This window comes from Drosophila mojavensis, unplaced genomic scaffold (assembly GCF_018153725.1).
Source record: "Drosophila mojavensis isolate 15081-1352.22 unplaced genomic scaffold, ASM1815372v1 contig_136, whole genome shotgun sequence".
NCBI classification, from domain to species: Eukaryota; Metazoa; Arthropoda; class Insecta; order Diptera; family Drosophilidae; genus Drosophila; species Drosophila mojavensis.
Genome location: NW_025318667.1, coordinates 30,736,242 through 30,750,372, shown reverse-complemented (window position 1 = coordinate 30,750,372; position 14,131 = coordinate 30,736,242). Strand labels below are relative to the sequence as shown.

At 45.5% G+C, this 14,131-nt stretch overlaps 4 protein-coding genes across 5 annotated transcripts; 2 read left to right on the top strand and 2 right to left on the bottom strand.

Annotated features, from left to right (window-relative positions):
- Window positions 1-3: 3 nt before the first annotated feature.
- Window positions 4-1,930, top strand: LOC6586251 (aladin). The gene is made up of 4 exons (XM_002011837.4): window positions 4-481; window positions 540-830; window positions 887-1,260; window positions 1,507-1,930. Exons 1-4 carry the CDS (start codon window positions 78-80, stop codon window positions 1,848-1,850), a joined length of 1,413 nt encoding a protein of 470 aa, XP_002011873.1. The 5' UTR covers window positions 4-77; the 3' UTR covers window positions 1,851-1,930.
- LOC6586250 (maestro heat-like repeat-containing protein family member 1) lies at window positions 1,876-11,206 on the bottom strand. Of its 2 annotated transcripts, XR_004364642.2 has the most exons (9): window positions 10,492-11,206; window positions 8,855-9,032; window positions 6,349-8,792; window positions 5,627-6,275; window positions 4,039-4,516; window positions 2,887-3,975; window positions 2,714-2,816; window positions 2,448-2,649; window positions 1,876-2,055 (listed from the first exon to the last, which is right to left on the bottom strand). XR_004364642.2 is itself a non-coding variant. In XM_002011836.4 (8 exons), exons 1-8 carry the CDS (start codon window positions 10,589-10,591, stop codon window positions 2,507-2,509), a joined length of 5,184 nt encoding a protein of 1,727 aa, XP_002011872.1. In that variant the 5' UTR covers window positions 10,592-11,206; the 3' UTR covers window positions 1,876-2,506. The 2 variants fall into 2 exon arrangements, 1 of the variants encoding a protein (XP_002011872.1); XM_002011836.4 differs by having other exon boundaries at window positions 1,876-2,649.
- Window positions 11,207-11,524: 318 nt separating this feature from the next.
- Window positions 11,525-12,369, top strand: LOC6586249 (mitochondrial import inner membrane translocase subunit Tim29). The gene is made up of 2 exons (XM_002011835.4): window positions 11,525-11,629; window positions 11,690-12,369. The coding sequence occupies exon 2, from the start codon at window positions 11,699-11,701 to the stop codon at window positions 12,272-12,274; it is 576 nt and encodes a 191-aa protein (XP_002011871.1). The 5' UTR covers window positions 11,525-11,629; window positions 11,690-11,698; the 3' UTR covers window positions 12,275-12,369.
- LOC6586248 (alanyl-tRNA editing protein Aarsd1-B) lies at window positions 12,315-14,033 on the bottom strand. Its single transcript, XM_002011834.4, has 3 exons — window positions 13,781-14,033; window positions 12,956-13,728; window positions 12,315-12,902 (listed from the first exon to the last, which is right to left on the bottom strand). Exons 1-3 carry the CDS (start codon window positions 13,817-13,819, stop codon window positions 12,419-12,421), a joined length of 1,296 nt encoding a protein of 431 aa, XP_002011870.1. The 5' UTR covers window positions 13,820-14,033; the 3' UTR covers window positions 12,315-12,418.
- Between the last annotated feature and the right edge of the window lie 98 nt (window positions 14,034-14,131).

Below are 14,131 nucleotides of genomic sequence, written 5' to 3'. Positions count from 1 at the left end.
GCAAAATTAGGCATATTCGTTACAAGTAACGGGTACTTAAATGTCAACTAACTATTGAACAACCACAATAAATTTAAATGGCATCGTTAAGCAATCTGAAAGAAATTCCTTCGGTGTCGTCGCCAACGAGTGTGGGACACGGTTATAACTATGTACCTGAATTGGACCAATATCCAAAGATTAACCTAAAGAATGAACTCATCAATCCACCAGCTAACCGCATCTCAATCAGCCACAGCTTCATACCGGTAGAAACAGAAAGCGTGCCAAAGCGCATTTCGCGGACCTTTTTCGATGGCGGCTTTTGGGAATCGTTGACAGAGGCGCGCAGCGAGAAGACGCGTGAGCAGGCGCCAGTAATAAGCAAAGCTGCCGATTTCATTGCACATATGCTAGAGCTCTACAGCAGTTTCAAACTAAAAATATTTCCGCACACACAGCAACTGAGCGCCGAGCGAATTGCTCAATATGCAGAGACGAGGTATTTTATATTATTTTATTTTAATCTTTTGTACCTATTAATGGCCAATCAATTATAGAGACTGGATAAACAGTTCTGTGCGGTACATTGCATGGCACGTGCATGTCTTTAAGCTGGCCGTAGCCGGCATGGATGACGTCGTACGCATCTATGGCAAGACAACGGAAAGTCATGGCGGCATAGGCCACGTCCTGAAGAGTGCAACGCAAACTCAGATCACATGCATGGCCTGGCGACCGCTGTGCGCCTTTGAGCTGGTGGTTGGTTGTAGCCAGGGCTTGTGCTTTTGGATAATTGACAACAATTTGCACTTGGGTCGCACTATCAATCCCAGCTATACGTTGAAACAGTACGTCAATCGACATCCCTTGCCTGCCATAACTTAGCTTCTGTTTGTTTTCGCAGTCCGAGTAATCTACCGATTAGCTCGCTAAAATGGAGCAAGGACGGCTCATTGCTGGCCAGCTCGTCCATTGGCGACCGCGCCATTCTCATTTGGCATCCGGATAGCAAGAGGGTGAAGCCACTGAAGCGCCTCGGTCCACCGGGCTCGTTGCTGAGTTGGTCACCAAACAACGAGTGGATCTTTGCGGCAACTGTAGATCGAGTGTTTCGCGTATGGAAATGCCACAACAAATGGACTTCGGATCGCTGGGTGTGCGACGGAGGCAACGTACAGGCCTGCTGCTGGTCACCCTGTAGCCGGTTTTTGCTATTTGTGAACACTGCAGATCCTATCTTATATCGTCTTCAGTTTGTGCAGCTGATTCTTATGAAATGTAAGTCCAAATCAACATAACTCTTCAAATTTACGGGTGCGTTCAGCAGCGTGCTTGTCCAGAATTGCTTGCAAGCACGCGCTACAAAGCTTACCCGAGAGCAATGGCAAAACTGGTTAGGTTGGCATGCAACAGGTAGGCGACTGCTTGAGCTTCCAGATCGTCTGTATAATGCTGTCCACAATATTTATGTCAATTCAGTTTTCAATGGAAGTTTATATTTGGAGTTTTGCATTGTTTCCCTAGCGAAAGCGGATGATAAGGAGGTGCTGCCCGTAGCCGATCTGAATGCGTGTAGCTTGGACAGCAGCAACCAAACATTCATTGGCGGCACTGCGCAACAGCTGGTGTGGGATCCGCACGGCAAATATGTCGTTATCACGTTCAAATCGACCAATTCTATAGCCATCTTCCGCACCTACATTCAGAAGTACGACCTACAAATATCCGGTGGCTACTACTTAAATGGCCAATCACCGTCGGAGTATCCCAGCTTCATCAGCTTCCAGCCGTTGAACAAGGATAACGATCGCTCGGTGCTGACCATTGGCTGGTCGACTGGCCGCATTCAGTTCTATGGCCTAGATTGATTAAGTCCAATCAAACCGCGTTTAATTATTTTTATATATATATTTGGTTTAATAAGCGTTAATAAAGGTACACAAAATAACATTGTTGGAATTAAAATAACATTCCGCCGACAAAGTAGCATTTGATCTTGTGCTAAAGTTTGACTTAGATCCTAATGGTCTTCGTTAGTGGAAAGTACAAGTAATTGACAAATCATAAGCTGAGCTGAAATTATTGAATAGTGGTAAGAATATATTGAGTGGGTGCTTGCAAAACGGGTAACAGCTTGTAACAGCTCTGATCGCGCACAAGACCAAATTTGTCGCGTTTTAAGGTTATTATGGATATATAATACATATATATATATATATAATTCAATATTCAAGTATCTAACGACTTGCGCACATACATGTACGCTTAAGTATATATACATATAAATATGCTTAAAAAGCATATACAATCAACAGAACAATTAAGTTAAACGGATATCAAACATAATAAGGATACAAAAGGCGTATGCGGGATCACATCTCGAACAAATACTAAAAACTACTGGTATGTGTGTATGTATGCGTGTGTGTGTAGTGCTTGGTGTGCTGTGCAGCTCTTGTTTATACTTAGTAAAGATCCAAGTTGGGTTTATATTGGTCCCGTGTGCCGTAGGGTACTTCTATTTTTAGATAAGTCCAAAGAAATAGCCCAGCGCCTGAGCAGCTCGTACGCGCACCGTCACCTGCTCATCCTTGAGTAGTACAGCAATCTTTCCGGCCACGGATTCAGTCTGTGCATTCCGCTCGCTTAGGAAATTGTGCAATATGCCTGCGTGTGCAAATGTGGTTAATAGATATTAGATAATATCAAGTCACAGCTGAGAGACACCCACCGATGACAATAGCTGCACTGCCACGTACTTCTGGCCACTGGCTGCGCATCTTGGGCATGCACGAGTCTATAAAGTCCTGAATGTGCTCCGTGAGTTCCAGTGCCTGTTCAATGAGTTTAGAGCAGCATTAGCATTATTATTAGTAAGATCAACGCTGATGATCTAGCACTTACGATCACTTTGACAAAGTCGACAACAAAGCTGTTGTAGTTGAGCTGATCGGCATCACTGAGCAGCTGCTGCTGCGCGATCTCGTTGACGCGCACCGCGCGCAACAGGCGACAGACGCGGCGCAAGGTGCCCTTGCAAGCGCTCACAATGGTCGGCTCACTCTCGCTAAGATGCAGGAGTAGTGGGAAGAGGTTGGCAAGAAGCTGTTCGCGCAAGGCCTCCATCGAAGAGGTAGGCGAACTGCTTCCATCGTCATGCTTCGACTCGCACAAGTCTCCAAATAGAATAATTGCCGCCTCGCGCATCTCCATCGAGTAGCTGCCAAAGAAGGGCCGTATGCGTATGGCCAGCGAGACATGGAATGGCTCAACACGATCACTGGGCAGAGCCTGCAATATACGGGAGAGACCGCGCATGCTCTCTAACGGTATATTGATAAGGCAGTCGCCAACGGTGTCGTCCACACCCGTGAGCAACGCCTGAATCGCAATCTCCGAGTAGCGCGGCGCCTCGTGCTCACCCAGTTGACCCACATAGCCCATGCCCTGCAGGCTCAGTCCTCGTACCACAGCATTGGGATCGCTGAGAGCGCCGCCGAGATTCAGCATCAGGCAGCTGACCAGCTCGCCGCATGGTTTGAGCGGCATTAGCCGCGAGAATAGGCCGACAGCCGCGACGCGCTGGCCATCATGAGGCGAGGATACATATTTACTCAAGGCATTAACCAGCTGACGCATTCCTGGGCTGGTTAGCTGCAGTTGATTGGCTAAGCCAATGGCCATGGGGGTCAACAGCTCAATATAACTGTGCCAGTCGGTGCTGGCCGCGAGCTGCGTGTTCACTGTCAGCACCGTGGCAATTTGCTCCATCTCCAGGTTGTTGAGGAATGCTTGGAACGTTTCGAGCGCTATTTGGCAGGGGTTGAGTTTGATCAGCTCCTTGTTGGGTACAAAGCCAAACTTGCTAGACGACTTGTTCGGTTGGCTGGGGCTTCCCGGCGGTGCCATAGGCATAGGCGGGGCCAGATTTGTATAGCTGGACAACGAGGTCAACAGCATGCTGAATATATCCGCAAATCGCGCTTTCAGTTGCTGCACGATCAAAATCGAATATTAATGAAAAATTAAGAGCTCTTGGATTCTACGTCCACCTACACCGTGTATATCCTTGCAGGGCATCATCTCGTGCATGGCACAGAATATAGCAAAAGGCTGCGCGCTGGCCAATCTCTGGCGATCGTTTGATATGCTGCTCCCATCCTGCGGCTCGCACAAGCAGGCACCGCTTAGCAGCTGCAGAAAGTTATCCAGCATCAGCCCAGTGAGCTCCGTATCATTGCACACTAGATGCCAGTACTCGACCAGATGCTCGTCGTACGGCAGCGGCTGCTGCAGCATCTCTGCGCACACAAGCTTCGGATGGTGCTTGGTCAGGGCCACCAAAGCTTTCAGCACTCCCGACTTGGCGCGAGGCACATCGCACAACTGCAGCGCCAAGAGACTGCCCTTTACCAGATCGGGTATCGCATGGAATAGCTCCGAGCCCTTCTGCTGTATGAAGAATTTCAAGACAACGCTCGCCCCAATTGTGGAGCTCTGTTCTGGGTCGCGCAGCGACTGCAACAAAGTTTTACTGCAAAACAAAGGTTCAATTATGTTAGCTTGAGTATGCCTCTTCCCAGATAAGATATTCCTTAATTGTTAAGACTGACTGAAAACAATACATACGATAAGGATAAAATCCACAATAACTGGATAGTTTGAGGTGAAAGTATTTTAATTTACATACTCTAATAGTCATAGAGCAGGAAATGAAAATCAATCTGATATATTCATTGCTTTAAGCTGTATCTATGCCCAAATTGTCACTAAATCCCAACTGGATGTATAGAATTCCGTAGCGGAGATCTTAGCATCCCTCTATGCCAGAAGCATACTTTGTGAGACGGATAAATTGAGAATTACATGAGTAGGAACGAGATAGCAGCAGGTTATATTTCGTTTGTTTTAATGCACTAAACGCATTCGGGACGAAATGTTTGTGTGAAAATGTATATAACAGGAAGTGTCAGGATGACGTCACGCATTGCGAATAAACGTCCATAATTCATATTGGTAACCCATTGCAATTACTTATTATTAGAGTATTTAAATGTACTGTAGAGGTGGATGTGAGAATTCAATTTCCATTAATTAACTTTCTCAAATTAAGAGCAAAAACGCATAGAGATTTCAAGTATGGACAAGTAGATACATCTGTTTGTTCCGCTCTGAACCTATCATTAAGAAAGTTCATCTAGAACAAAGGTTATTCAACAAATAAGATTTCGTTCTAAAGCTCATGAGCGTAGCTTCTCGTAAAGTGGAGCGACTGAAAACTTGCACGTGTGTTTTCGTAGAGATCTAATAACAAAATTGAGTCTTAAAACACAAACATTAAATGTTTCAACTGAGATAATTATAAAATATACGTGAGAGAAATATAGTGTAGCTTTCTATTTAAGAGCCCTAGAAGGCATACATTTGCGCTTAAAATGAAATTTAAGTTCAGAGTCAAGCTGAAAAGTTACTCAAGCTGAGGCCCGAAATGACCGATTATACAAATAAGTGAATGTTCTTAAACAGGCAACAGATTGTAGCAGTATGAATAAAGAGTCCATGTCTATGCAACACCAACATATAGGAGGAAGAAGAAAGCCAAGACCAAAAATGACGTGGTGGACGCTTTTTTGGAGATACTGACCAGAATTGCAAATACTGAAAGCTGGAAATGCGTTGCGCTATAATCTTGGCAATGTCGCCAGCTAGATTATAGATTTGTTTAGGCTCGTCCGTGATGATGTGCTCCTTGATGGATTCAATCTCCTTCAGCCACTCGGCGTTGCTGTCGATGCTGGCAATAGTCAGCGTCTCGTAGATGCAAGCGATTTCTAGCGTCTTTTGGAGTATGTCTACCGAGACCTGACGCACAGTCCCGTTCGAGTCGATGCACCGCGGCACAATCTTGCCCAGCATTTGGCCCGTTTGGTTGAACTTTGAGGGTGCCTCACAGCCGCCAATTTTCATGGACTTAATGTAGACTTCCAGTGTGTTATTGAGCACGTGGCTCGCGCAAATGCGCACCTCAGAGTTTTTGTCACGCATCCAACACTCCAGTATGCCAATGATTAAGTCAAGCGTCGAGGGCGATGCATCCAGCTCGACAATAGCGCGCACCAAAGAGTTGAGCTGCGGAAGCGACTCGTTCAGATGCTTGGCTAGAAAGCTGTTGTGCTCATCTTCTTCCTGTGAGTCAAACTTCATTTTCAGCTGCCGAGCGCAGCCGAAAAAGTTTTTACAGGCTATTTCAAAGATAACGCTGCCGTCGACACACTCGGAGCTATCGCTGCCGCCTGTCGTTAAAAATGTAGGGATATAAAATGCGTAAGAATCGACTTCACGCTCAACCTCCAACCTTTTACTCACCGATGCGTATGAAGTCTGTGCCCAGCTTCAGGATAGTGGGGAGCAGAGGCAAATCGGTAAAGGGCGACTCAATGGGTATGTTAAACACCGTTTCCATGATTTGTTTGCGATGCTTTAGCGATGCTGGCAGCTGCTCTTTGGTGACAATAAGCTGGTTGCAAATGCTGAGCAGTGTCTGGAGTATGGCGGACATAATGGTTTGGTCCTTGTGGCCGGCCAGCTGTATCATTAGGAAGTTGAGCATGGCATCGTCCAGATGCTGCAGCGATTGCAACGGATCCGCCTCGTCCATGATGCGGCCAAATGCTTTTACCACCAAAAGGTTACTCTTGTAGTTCTCCAGCTCCTTGTGCGTATCTTTAATAAAATGTAAATTGCTGAAGAAGCCTGTCGAATGCTTGCGGCCACCCATTAGTGCCAGTTCAGATAGCTTTTTGATCACATGTGCCAAGTGCTGGCGTGCTATATAGCCGAGGGCACGAGCGCAGGGTTCGATGCGTTGCTCGTACTCTGCGTGCTTCACGTGCTTGTCGAGACGCTCCTGTCTTGCCGTCGTCACTATCAAATCGATCTTCGTATGGATGCAGGCGACGTCGGTCACCTGGCAGAGAGTCAGCGCCACCGATTGCAGCAGCATGCCGCGCTCGGCGCTCAGATCGGGCAGCTGCCACTCCGAGTGCGGCAATTGCATGGGATATAAATACATTTGATCTGCTAGCTTGACTGCCAGGCGTTGGGGGAATCGCTCATCGCGCGTAACCAGAAACTCGTTCGTCTCAGTTACAAAGTCCTGTAGCTGCTGTAGATACGCCTGCGGCTTGTTAATGTGCAGCAGCATGTCGGACAAGCGACGCTCCCAGAGCTCTTCCAGAGCTGGATTCAATTGCGGGTAATAATACTTGAGAAAGCTTAATATGTTCGATGCTCGCTTGATGCAGTGCTGATTGCCCAGCAGCGCAAGACAGCGGGCATAGATGCTATCGGCACTTGGAACGATCACTTTGCTGCGCTTAACCGACGCACCGCGATCCTCACTCCCGACCGCTCCCTCTACGCCAGCTGCCGCTGGCAACGATGGCTGCTCCTCATCGCTAGCTATGTCATACTCTATGTGCGGCGATTTAGCAAATAAGCTGGCCAAGCACTTGGCCAGATTGCCACAAATGTCAGTATAGTCCAGCAGCAGAAAGTAGTTGAGAAGCTCTCGCTTAAGCAGCTCGTCCAGGGTGCCCACGGTCGAAGCGAGCATGAAGAGAGTGTTCTCGCAGCTGAGTACCAGGGTGGCGTGTTCCTCCGATGTGCCGTGCTCCTGGCTTACTTTGCTGTATTTGCAGCTGTGCCGCACTACAAACCATACGAACTCCTTGTCCCGTATAAATGACTTCTGAGCTAGGGCTACAATCGTCTTCAGCAGCGTGAGCTTCATTTTAATGCTGCGCTCAGCCAGTATCAGCTGCTTTAGGCACTCGATGAGCGCCTGGATGCGACTCTCGATGTGAACCGCACAACTGTTGAGCAGGTGCGTTAATATGAGCAGTGATTTTATCCGCTCTCGTTCGCTGTTGTTACGCAGATGGATGAGCAGCGTGTCCATTATTTTTGCCGCATAGCTGCCGGCCAAGAGGTGAAAACAGCGCAAGACCTCGTAGTGGCCTTTAACCGTCTGCGGCTTCTCGTAGTCCGGATAGACGCAGACCAAATCGAACAGGTGTGTTATGAGCGTATCGACCACACCATCCAACACTTGGGCGTGCATCGAGAGATTTGTTTTCAGCACCGAACAGAGGAATTGTGTCACGGCATTGCGATCGACGCTGCGCCGATAGAGCGCTAGTATTTGAGGCACCAACCGCGGTGCCTGATCCAATATCCGGTCGCTAGATAGCAAAGGATACATGCTGGATAGCGCCTGCAGTATCTCCATGCACACCTTGGGCTCGCGGGAGTGCAGCCACTGGTTGAAGAGTACGTCGTATGCAACACTGATCTCCGTCGCGCAACTGGCTGCTGCTTTCGTTTCGCCTGTAGGCGTGTTAGTGCCGTGCTCTAAGAGCGCCTCACTGAAGCGTCCGATTGCATAAGCGTACGCGAGCTTGACATGGTCCTGCTTAATGCCACCCAAATGCGGCAAAGAGCCAGCTAGTATTGTCTTGATGTGTGGAACCACACCTGCTGTATTGGCCATGGCCATTTGGCCGAGGCACTGCATCAACATAAAGTGCGGCACATTGCCCGATGAGATGCTGTGCGCCTGCAGTGCTTCAACGACCATGTTGCAGTCGTCGCCGCGGCCAATGCACACTAGTATATGCAGCGAGGGATTCTGTATCAATGGCACATGCTGATCCACACTGCGTGTGAGCTCCTCGATGGCCAGCGCAATTAGCTTTTCATTGGCGGCTGTTGGCAGTGGTGTCTCTGACCCAACCACTTGATGGATGCAACTGAAAACGTATTAAAGAAATTAGTAAATCAGCAGAAGCTTGATATAATCGCATCCACTTACTCCAACAGCATGGAGACCGTTTGTTCGCTAAGCTTGGGGTTTTTGGCGCGATAGTCAGTCAGTATGAGCGTGGCACGTAGTGGATGAGTCTCCATGATCTTCACAATCGCCTGCTGCATGGCTTGCCGAACGTGCTCATCCTTGTCTGTCAGCCCATCAAATAAGCTGTACATCACGCCTGTGGAATGCACAACAAACAATGTGTTAACGGGGGCGTTTCTCAATGAGATTGCAGCTCAAATACAAATCGAACAGTGCTGCTTCGATTAGCTGGGACGGCGAAAAGAGATCAGTTACATCATGCTATAGTAAATATGTAAATATTTATGTATAGACATACATATCTATTTATTTATTTGTATGGCCATCAAGTTGGCTTAGTATTTCGAGCAGATTAGGTATACGTTTACTTTATGAGAGAATTTGATTTTCTGCATTGTAGCTCATAATTCATATAATGGAAGTGGTTATATAGAAAGAAATAGTAATATTATTTCCATAGATAATAATTTATCATAGTATAGATTGTAGCAATAAAAAGATACAAAATTGGAAAACTAAATAAAAAATCATCAAATTTAAAATCAAATTTGCTTCTAAATTCTATTTCTAGGCATTTGGCGACTTTTTGAATTTGTTGGGTGAAAAGAATATAACAAGTTATAGTTAACAAATTTATGTTACAATTTCATTTAAGATTTAGAGAATATATGAAACTCTATTCGAAATAAATCAAATATTGGGAAATATACAGACTTTAATAAAAACGTTGAGTTCAACTATATTCGGCTTTATTATACTATGTACTCGAACATATGTATGTATGCACATATGTACATACATTTTTTTCTCTTTTGCTGCCTGTAAAAAACTTAAACCATTTTTATAACAAAAACACGATATTAACATTATTTTCGCTAGCTTCATAGATAATTGCTATCAGGTGGCTTAAATAAATATCACATACTTATTTTGTATTAAAAAGTGTATATATGTATTCGTGTACGCATATGTACGAGTATATAATCTGGACTAATCTGTCTGAGGGGGATATCTCATCAATAGAACCATTAACATTAACATTGACAGACGGATGAGTGAGCTACTTCTGATGAGGCTCAAGCTCAAAGTCGACTCGCGTTTGCAAATGGGACTCAAATAAAAATAGCTCAATCAACAGGTCACACATAAACACGCTTATACATGCACATGCATGGTTGTGTGCGTATATGGGTGTATGTACGTGTGTGGGCGTACGTGTACATATCCCCCTGCTAGGATAAAAGAGCAGCTAATGCGTAGTTTTATTTATAGATTCGGCTTGTGGGCAGGAGCTGAAAGCCATTCAGTTTGGTTGCCTGCTTGCTCTCTAGCTTTGTTGATAAAAGTATCCCCAGACGAAGTGACCGTTAGTTAAATATGTGTATATTATATATATATACATATATATACATCCATGAATGCTTGTATATGTATGTTTACATGCTGGCTGGTGTGTCATGCATATGAAAATAAACATATACACATGCATACATGTATAAGCTTATATATATACGCATATGTGTATGTAGGTGATTCGAATAAATGTATACATATGTATATACATATGTATGTATGTAAGTGTAATTGGCATATACCTTCTAGAACTGTGGGCTTATCTTCATTGGATGTTGCAGTTGCAGCTCCAGCTGCCGCTGTAGATGAAGCGCCCGATGGACTACGCTGGCGTTTGTCCATCTTTTTAGTGGAGTTGCGTGTTCTCTTCCACTTCTCCAGTTTGGCGAATGTGGTTTTCTATTTGGTTTGCGTTTGGTGAAGTTGAATTTCACAATGCTCTCTACTGCCGACGCTCAGCCTCAGCAGTGAGCAGCAACAAGTTTGTTTTTGCAGCCTTCTTTTAATTGGGAACTTTGATTTGCAATTTAAGGCTTCTCTTGCGTTTTCAATGGGGCACAATTTGTTCGCTAGCTGCCACAGCAAAATCAAAATAACAGAAACAACAAACGTCTTCGCTTGCGCTGTAATTACCCCGTTGTCGAGACTATGAAATGCGAGTGTTCGGCGCAAATGACGTTTTGATAAATAAAATTTGTGGTTGTTGGTGGTCGTGGTCGACGTCGTCGTCGTCGTCCAACCGCGCAGCGAAGCGCAGGCGAGTTGTGTAGTTTGCAACTGTGTGAGTGGTTGGTGTGACGTTGGCATGAATCAGACTGTGGACGCAACGTCTACACGCGCGATTGAGTTCGACACAATAGTTATTAAAAAGCCTGAAATTAGCATTTGTTTTGTTTTTTATGCAATTATATTGCTACGCGCGGACAGCACCGATGTCTAAGCAACTCTGTAATTGCCAACGATATTAATATATCGATTTGTAAAACCAAATAAAGGCTAATAACAGTCAATTTTACAAGATCACTCGATAGCTCGCCTATCGTTGCGCTGAATTTCAAAAGTTTACGAAACAAAAGTTTATGGAAGTTTCTAACGGAAAATCTAACATTACAGTTTAAGAATGGTCATAAAATATTGAATTGCAAGTAAACTCATTCTTTGAATTAAATTTCTTAAAAATAAACTCTATAGGTTTTGAAGCAATAACCACTAATGTCACTAATGTGTTAACATTAATCACTATTAAAACGTATTTATTTATCTTGCTGCCATGGCAAGCATATCGATAGTTATCGATAGCAGAAAAACATTAGAAAAATATCATACTACATACAGAACGTACATTACTTTCGATAAATAATCTAAACCTCGGAACAGAACGTAACAATTTTGGATTTTTATTTTCTGTTGCATAAACCTGAATTAAATTATTTATTACAGTGCCATAAAATGCGTTTGCTTAAGGTGGGCAGTCGTATGACGGCGTTGCGTGCGCGTTTAGACGAAAAATTTACTTTACCGGCCCGCTTCAAGGGCACTGTCGTTGAGAAGTGGGCGAACTACTGGAAAGGACTTCTGCGTGACTACTCCGAAGTGGGTCTTGGTGTTATCAAGGAGTCTTATGCGAAGCCCAAGAAATCGCTTGCCTACGGCACAGGCATTGTCGCCCTCTACCAGATGGCCAAACACAATCCAGACGACCTCACCTTCTTGACGTTGATGCGCAACTACACAAACCGCATGATAACACTTCCACCGGCCCAGCAGAATCCAGAGTCAGCTGCATATCTGATTATGCTGGAGCGTGCCATCAACCAGAAAAAGCTGCGCTTACTCTCGCTCGGCTTCTTCACACTGATGTGGGTCGACTTGTACGATGAGGACGATTGCACCTACCCGGCAATCTGCGAATACACGACAGTGGGCTATACAAATTTCTACGAGCGCATCATCGACGTGGGATTCTGGAATGAGTTCTGGCGCCTCAAGTGGAAGATGCGTAACTACGACATCAATTATTTGTGATGCTATTCCCCCTGAATGCTCCATTTAGTGATCATGCCTGTTACCTGTTTAGTTATGTTTAATATCATAAAATGTACATTTTTTAAAGAACAAAACCGCTAAATAGTACAAAATATCATTTGTAATGTTAAAACTCATGCCATTTCAAGAAGCGGCTGCCAGATCTGGGTTCGTTTTCTTTGGCTTGAAGTGAGCCTCCAGCAGAGCGTTGCAATCCTGAAGCTTGGCTAGATTTGTGATCTTGCCCTGGTAGTTGTTCTCCTTGCCATTGCCCTTGCCTTCAAGCAGGTCCATAAATTGTGGCCCGAACTGCTCCACCAGCGACGGCTGCCCGCGCAGTACCATATGCCCTTTGGCTGAGCTGCCACTGGACACGCCCTCAGAGACGGTGAGGAAGTAGAATATTTCCTCGGGGGCGTTCCGCAAGAATGTGTTGATAAAGTCTACTTCGATGCCATCACGTCGATGCAGCGAAAAATATTTGGGTCGGGCAGCTTTGGGCAGATTCTCCAGGCGCTCAGCTTCTGCATTGGCGAAATCCTTAAGCAGCTGTTGAAACGCTTTTCGTGTGGATTTTATATTTTGATGCAGCTTTTGCACAAGCTCCAGATGCTGTTGTGGGCCGCCCCTAAAACATTTGGATTCATTAAAAATAGTTTATCTTGCGGAGGGGCTTCTTACTTAAGCGCCACTGTGAGCTGTTGCTCACGTGCGAAGACCTCTCCAAGCTTCCTCAATGCTCGTTCGCCTACAACGAAGTAAACCAAAACATTTGTCTTGACTTTCTCGGCGTAGAGCAGCTTGATGCACTGCAGCTGCGACAGATTGGAAACGTGTGTGCCGCAGCACATGTTCGATTCTATGCCCTCGATGCGCACAACACGTGCAAGTCCCTCGTGATCTTTGGGCAGTCCACGAGGTGCGCGTGCATCCTGAAATTCTTGCGCAACTTCTGGATCTACGAGCAACACGCTGACAGGGCGACCCTCGCGAATTAGATCATTGGCTTGTCGCTCAATTAAGTCGAGGGACTCGCGGCTAATCAAATGGGGAGTGCTTAGCTGTATGTGAGAGACACTGCTACCCAGCGACCAAGACGTGGTGTCATACTTGAACTCTCGATCAAACAAGGCGGTAATCAGATGTTGACCGGAATGTTGTTGCATGTGGTCCAGGCGTCGGGCCCAATCCAAATGCTGCTGAACCTCGGCACCCTCCTCAAAGCTGGTCGGCGACTCCACAAAGTGAACTGCTGTGCTTCCCTTCCGCACGACACTACGCACCGGTTGTCCATTGATGGTACCGTAGTCGCAGGGCTGGCCTCCGCCCTCTGGAAACAGAATGGTATTCTCGCAGATCACATTGAAGCCGCGCAGTTTTCGCGGCTCTGTGCTGTTGTCCTCTCCGGTCCACTCTAAAGTGGCATAGTCGCAGGAGACGACGGACGTCCGGAACTGTCAATGTTAATGTAGTTTACTGCATTTACAAGGAATTTTTGGTGCTTACCTGTTTCAAGAAGCTGTCTTCTTGGCATTTGAAGACCATGTTGCCTGCAGCAATTTGCTTGGGTTAATTATGAAATCTTTTGGCAACTGATGCAATTTACAGCGCCTGTAAGCGGCGCCAACAACAAAAACAAATATAGTCGCTAAATATCGTATCGTGAGGCTTACTTTGCGCTGCGCTTATTCGATATATTACGTTACTATTGCTTCCGTGACGATTGTTGATTTATTTTTCTACGTATTGAACATATGATTTTGATTTATGAGCTTGGGTAGATTTATGTTGACGTTACGTTTAGGAAATTTATTTATTTTGTACAGATTACGCTGATTAGCTATTATACTTACATAT